The 7,549-nt window shown below is 36.7% G+C and overlaps 1 protein-coding gene across 1 annotated transcript in view; it reads right to left on the reverse strand.

Annotated features, from left to right (window-relative positions):
• Nucleotides 1-7,549, reverse strand: part of LOC107606226 (protein SABRE) — a gene marked incomplete in the record, with an annotated part of 21,569 nt that overhangs the window by 9,623 nt on the left and 4,397 nt on the right. The window contains 5 exon segments of the mRNA XM_021106517.1: nucleotides 1-663; nucleotides 1,349-3,454; nucleotides 5,592-5,849; nucleotides 6,726-6,803; nucleotides 6,910-7,080. Coding sequence (XP_020962176.1) covers nucleotides 1-663; nucleotides 1,349-3,454; nucleotides 5,592-5,849; nucleotides 6,726-6,803; nucleotides 6,910-7,080 — 3,276 coding nt within the window.

Raw genomic sequence — 7,549 nt, forward strand, 5'->3', positions numbered from 1 at the left:
GGGATCAAACACTTTGTCACGAGGTTTGCCCTCAACTGGAAGCGCAAATAAATAATGATTCATGGGATCTCCAGATTCACAATCCCAGTCCATTGTAACCTCAAGAGTAAAAACCGGGGCTTCTAGAAATGCACCAGAGACACCTGTTGGAATTTTGAAACCGCGTCTGTTTGCTAAACTTTCCAAACTACTCAATAGAAACTTAAAATCTTCAGCATAAACGAAAACACGGCCATCAGACTGGTGAATTTCCATAGAGCTAGTCACAATTTGAAGCTTGTCAACCTTTTCATAAGGATCTGTAGTAGCCAAAATATTCCATCTGGATTCAGAGAACAGTAAGGAAACTTTTCCATGGATGTAATTTCTCATGTCATCCCACCAAGGCAAACTCCGCTCCTTCTTTGGTGGCAAAATAAGTGGACCAGGATTCCTCACACTTAGATTAGCCCTCCGAAGGGCCACAGTGAAAGCATAACTAACATCAGCAAAACCTGGTTCATAACCAACCCCATATGACACCTCACCTTTTTGAAAATGTATTGGCAAGTCTGAATATGTCTTCATTGGTGGCGTAGTACCACTAGCCGACCGAAGCATCTGGACCTTTCTCCATCTCCCAACATAAACATCTTGATATATTTGAGGTTGAAAGCTTGTTGCCTAGTTTAAATAGAAAATTAATAAACAGACGACAATGGAAGGAAATTTTATCATGTTGATTACCAGGCAGTTACTTCCCAAAATAGGTCAAAGAAATCAGCTTAACCAAAAGGAAACACACATTGATGCAGACATATATAAAATAATATTTTAATATTCACAAACAAAGCAGAAAAACCAAACTAAATCCATAGCAGCACATGAGCAGCACTAAAGGGATACTGGAGCAATCCTATCCAGTAAAAGGCTTATCGTAGAAAAAATCATCAAGAATACTAGCATTTTGCACCATTCAGCACCAAGGTACGGCATAAACCAAGGACTGTCACAATATCTCAGCATCTGTATGAGAGTAAAAACCGCCAACTTAAGTGATTTGTGCTCTACAGTATATTGTGGATTATAGTAAGAGGTTATCTTATCCTCCTCTTGGAGTTCTCAAAGACTTCTCTAATGACATTTTATCTCACAATGGACCCATTCATGTAGACAGATATTTCTTGAAATAGTATTTTCATCTTTGAAATTATTTTGTCCGGTTATACAGTAGATTATTTACCGCATCACTTCAAGCTCGTGATTCAGTACTCTAAAAGGACCTTCTTTAATGAAAGGATGAGAACAATATACAACATAACAAGGTTTATACTGAACAAAGAGACATGATGTTAGTTATTAATCTTACCTGCTGAGCCAACACAACACGGCCTTCACATTTACCAGAACTTCCAGAGAAAAGTGGAAATGTGTAATTCCGAAGCTGGACTACCAAAGACCCCGTATTTAAGAGAATTTTTGCTCCATACAATCGGGAAAATGGAATATCATTCTCAAGGCAAACAGGATCGAGCTCCTTCAGAACCTCAACCATTCCAGCATCTCCACCATCAATTTTTTTCAAGCTAACATCTAGGTCTAATGCAGTTATTGAAAGAAGAGAAGTTCTTGAAGAACTGGGCTTGAAACCAGCTTGGAAACCCTCTGCACAAGCACCTGAACCTTCAGGTAACACTAGATTCTGGCATGCTCGGTAATATGATCGGAATGATCGTTTGTAAATTTCTTCTCTCATGGATTCAATAGTAGCAGAATCTTTCATATCAATCTCATCATCATTAAAATAGATTTTTCTATCATGAGAATTGTTGGTGTCAGTAGATTTTGGACCTTGTTTCGCCTTCAATGCAAATTCATCTAGAAAGTTCAACCGGACAGTCAACTCACCAACCTCCTTCTTAAGCAACTGATAGTGTTCATCAAGCCATCCCTGCAGTGGCTCCTCTTCAATATCAACAGTTAATTTGCGTAAGCAAAATTTTATGCATCCAAACCGTACCGAACTAGGTTTCTTAACTTTCAAGCTCTCTCTCTTCACAGGAAAAATCATGTTAGTTTTGGCAGCAATTATGAGTTTCAATCCTCGTAACATATCCTCAATGACATCATCAATGGCACGCAATTGCAATCTGTATGGCATGCAAATGTGAACATCGAGACCTTGGATTACCCAATCCCATGTTGTGACTACATGTCCTTTTACATCAGATGCACTAGAAGTGACACTAGGAATTCGCGAAATTTGCATCCGACTACTCTTGCATATTCTCGCCCCATTGAAACTAAGCATGAGTCCTTCAAGGAGCACACCTATACGAGCATTCTCAGAGAAAATTGATTGTACCTGAAGCGTAGCTTCAACTCCATCTCCTAGATCAGCTGATATACTTAACAGTTCAACATCAACAGCAAAGATAGACTCTTTCTTCTTCTGCTTTTCATGGTGCCCTGATTCAATGGTACCTTCATTTTTCCTATTAGCATCTTGTATGTGAGACATATCGCCTATGTGTTCATTATCACGCTCCTGAAGCTTCCTATTGTGTACCAGTAACTTCAACTGCAGAACAAATTCAATTAGCGATAGATGTGCATCAGGTTCCCACCTTACACTGATTTCAGTAGCGCTGAAAAGGGAACAGACAGCAATTTCTTTAAGACCGCTTGATCGCTGTACAAATTTAGCATTTTGCATATCAAACAATGCCACCTTTGTTACTGGCCTATTTTCCTCCATATACTCCTGATAGATAGATTGGGCTCGTTCAAGTTCCATCTGTGTGGACAGTTTCTCTTTGTTCATAGACAAATTAAATTGGAAGATTTCAAGAGACAAGGAGTACTTCAGCTTCTGGTATTCGTGGGAAATAGTGGACATTATGTTTGCATTGCGTGGGGTACCATCTGCTGACACATTTATTACAACTCTACCACCCTGTGAACCATAATTAACTCGCTTGGGGTCTGGAATAATCGTATTTTCCAAGGATGTCTCACCCCATAAATATACCGAACACCTTTCAAGATTAAACTTCAATAACTGAGTTCCCTTCCCTGAAGGTTTTGTCAAACGCCCTTGGCTCTGAGTCGATTTTCTCTTTAAAGCAGATAAGCTTTTCAGTAGCGCTTGAAAGGATATAGCTGTTGATACAAGTGATTCTACACGCTTGAATGTTAGAAAAACTCCCATGCCAGTCACATCAACTGATAAACCTAGCTTACAACCGGGACCATCTTCTTCAGAGGATTCAACATCCTTTTGCCCCCAATCGAAACTAACCTTGGCAATGTGTATAATGGAGACAGAGTTTGATTCCACGCCAAAAACACTTTCTTTCAAGCATTCTTGATATTCATCAGCCAAGTGAAGATTTAGCTCACCAAGTTCAACGTGTACTGCGGTCCCCATACTAGAAACGTTATTTGCAAACAGATGTGATGATTGAGAACAACCCTAGATATGGAAAGCATTAGTTAGATACTTCATTGTCAGATTTGTTACGCAAATCATTTTAATCATATTAAAAAAAAAAATTAGCAACATCCAAAACTATAGACTGAAATCAATCAACATTGGTTCATTGAACGGGATTTAATAGATCTCTAATTTGGTAACCATTCCTTAAGAACCCTTCATTAGAACTCTTCAACAAGACTCAACCAAAAGAGAAGACCTGAAACCAATAATTGACAATGATCCTATTTTACCCCATTAACAATGAAATTTACTAGATGCTGGAATTTTTGGTATCAGTTCAGGGGTATGTACAGAAATTTGCATTTTTTTTTAGTCTGCTTGCTTCCCCAACATCAAAATAACCAAAATTGAAAAGATTATTTCATTAAGCTTAGTATTAAAGCATCTTGCATTAAAAGCCTATCTCCCTAAACACAAAACTATTCAAGAAAGAAGGGAGAGACATGATAACTCAGAGATTGAAAAAGAAGAGACATTATGTAAGGATGACTATCATGAGATAACTTATTCCAAAAGCTTAAGTTGATAGGAGGTACATAAATGGTTACATCTCTAACACGCTTGATCTTTTGGGTTTTTGCATGAATTTTGCATAGAACCTTTTTTTTTATTTGCCTTATGCTGAAAATTTTATTTTTGGTAAACAAGAAACAAACTCTAGACCTTTTGGTCATAGAAGTTCTGATATCATATCATGAAACTACTTGTTCTAAAATCTTAGTTGATAGGAGGATATACATGAATAATTATATCTCTAAGAATGACTTGTCCTCTTCTATTATAATTTATTTCTTTTTCTATCAAAACGAAAAAGGAATTTTCAATTGGATTATAATTTATGGGTAAAATACTAACTATTTAGTCCACTTAACCAATGTTGACAAAATCGCGTGCAAGCTCGTAGAACCGCACGTTTTTACGGTTCAACTCCCTCTTTTCGTTGCGCTTCTGCTGTACGAGTATGTAGAGTAGGAATCGTGCAGAAGCGCCGTGTAAAATCGTAAACTCTCCAAAATCGCGACTCTGACAGAAAAAATCCATCTCAAGAAGAAGGGTGGTCTAAAACCTTACTTTTCACGTATAGCAATGAAAACCCGACCCGAACCTAGGCCCAATCGGTGAAGGGGAATGTTGAATCCTGAATTACTTGTTGTCGCTGCACTTTTGGCTTTGCCCCTCTCTCGAGTCTCTTTTCCTCTTGCTATTGCCGAAGATTATCGTGTGTGGGTTTCTAAAGCAGGCAGACTGCGGTGGCTGATGCTCCCTCCTCCTCTATTACGTTGCTTTGCCATGGCACCAGTGTTCCCTCACCCTCTGCTCCATAGACTTGCTTTCCTTCTCTCTTAAGTCTCCACCCCGGACTCATAGTCACTGGCTCCTCTGTTGGTGCTTCCGTCGCTTGTTAGTTATTGTAAACTTTTTCCCCTCGTTGGCTCTTTCCTTGTACCCTGTTTTTGTTATTTTGTTGTGCTAATTTTGCTATATTATTCTACTTTATTGTACTCTATTGTCTACTGTGTTGCTGCCTATTCCTTTTAATATGTATATTCTACGCTTGTTGAGGTACTTTTGTTGAATTATTCAATTTATTTTATTGTTGTTCCTGAATCAGTTAACAGCTTTCGTTGTTGTAAAATTATTAGAGTACTTTTGTAAAATTATTGAATAGTTACTTGTAATTTGTTTGAAATGGTTTTTATGTAACTAATTTCATGTTGTAAAATTTCTTATATTTTCTTTTTATATTTTTATAATTTACGAGTTATGTTTACGTTTCGTTTTAGGATTTTACGAATTACGATTTTGTACCAGCCTTCCAAATCGAGATAAAAACTACAAGTTCACTACCTTGCATTTAACATCTATCAAAAAGTACTAGACAATTCAAATGCATGCATGACCAATCTAATAATGATTATCCAATTCATCTTCCTCTAATTAATTTTGTTCCATCCCGCACCTGATAACGTTCCTCTAATTTATTTTCCTAAATTTCATTCTTTCTCTCTTATAAATTCTATTTGGTTTGTTGCCTCATTATATTTTTTCTTTCTAGTTAGTTGACAAAAGGATATGAAAAACATCCAAGAATGATGCATCATGATAAACTTACATGATACACTGGAGAGCCAACCATATTGAAAAGAACTATTGTCATCTCAGGAGCCGAGACATTGCATGTCCACATGATGATCTTGATATCACTTGATTGATGTTTTACAACGGAAGATTCTTCACGAAGTACCATCTTTTTCTTCTTAGATGATTGGCCAGATTGGGCAAGCAACCAAGGCTTTAACCTGCTTATTATTATATTGCACTGAGTTCCTCCAAGCTTGATTTCAGTCTCAGCTCTAACAGGTGAGCTTGGCTGAAGCAGAGGATACACCCCCCAAAACAACAATCAGTCATAAGTTACTAGAGCAAATGCAAACTCTCTAAGCATTTAAAACATTATAAAACATCAAAAATAAAAAGGTTAAAATTCTAGCCGTACACGAAAAATACACACAAACACATCTACAAAGCTAATATTTTTATGTACCCCCATACCCCCAAAAAGAGTCTCACGTTGAGTTTTTCTACCTTTTGTTGCTCCTTGATTATTTTTTCCAAAAATATTGTAGAATTTTATCTTCTTTGTATCCATTGCTCCATAAGCAAATGGTTAATTGGTCTTTGAAAGATATGCAAAATATAAACTAGCCTTCTAAAGATTTCCAACCGTTATTGGTCCTTTATACAAGATATCCATCAAATCGTTGTCTAAATATAGACAGGATTTAATTAATGTCCATTTTAAACATTGAGGGACCAAATATCTTAGAAGAACATATATTTTAAAAATAATAATTGGATGTTTACTTCTCCATCAAAATAGTTAGGTTATTTGTCTACATGCCATGCTATCACTCATCTAGTCAATTCTATTGACACTTTACCAGTCATATAATGAAAAGGAAGCAGTAGTTTGCTGTTAAATCAAATATACATATATAAATTATTAGAACTAGAGAAAAGTTCTAATAAATAAAATCAACAGAGATGCAACAGTTCCTGCTATCTATTATAAGGTGATACAAATTCAACTTGCGAAACAATATTCTATATATAAAGTATAAACAGGCATTTTTACGATTTGTGGCTCATAATGTTATGTATGTTTTTTCAGGTGTAGTAATCAGAGAACTACCAATTTTACAGCAACATAAAGCTGCCTTATGTGAATTGCAAACAATTAACTCACTTGTACTGGTATATACACAAAAGAGACCAAATCCAACTTTAATATCTGTAGGACGGAAGAACCAGCTTCTCTGAGGAGCTGTAATATCAATGAGGCAAAAGAAAGTAAGTCAGCAAGAAGCAAAGCAGCGTGCAAATGGATATGATATCACAAGATTTCCACTAAGATAACACTGATGCCATACATGAATTTCACTAAACTCCACTTGAAAATCGAGGCGTGTACTCTCCCCAACATCCTCAGTGGATCGTGATTTGGTGCTGTTTAATTGGATGCCCATGATGTTATTTTCCATGGAAAGACCATGTTCACGATGCACAAAATTCACATCTAGCTTAGGTAGATTGAAGCTAACCTATCAATAGCAAGTGGTTAGTTTGACTAAATAAAAACAACAAAGATATAATCAACTAGCTTCAGCCCAAACTGATTATCAAAATATATAAGCACCATTAAATACTTTATAGGGCCTGGACTTCCAATATTCAAATGATATTGAGATCACCAAAGATACATACATATATGCATACATACATACATACTCAGAGGGACTACAAGTGTAGGAACCACATTTTGCCCAAAAGCCAAAACGGTCCAGCAAGCCATAAACAAAACAAGATCTAACCTCAGCAAGGAGATTCACAAACAAAGCATCACAAGAGGAGCACAAAGTTTAAGAAAAGCTGCACAAAGGCCCCCGTTTTTATAACTGTCCCAAGACAAAAATTCGCAGACATTGGGGAGAAAAAACGAATTTGAAGAATGGCACAACTATATAACAGGAAATATCTCTCCCCACAACCAAGTTTGTTTAAAATAGGATC

Source organism: Arachis ipaensis, chromosome B07 (genome assembly GCF_000816755.2).
Source record: "Arachis ipaensis cultivar K30076 chromosome B07, Araip1.1, whole genome shotgun sequence".
NCBI classification, from domain to species: Eukaryota; Viridiplantae; Streptophyta; class Magnoliopsida; order Fabales; family Fabaceae; genus Arachis; species Arachis ipaensis.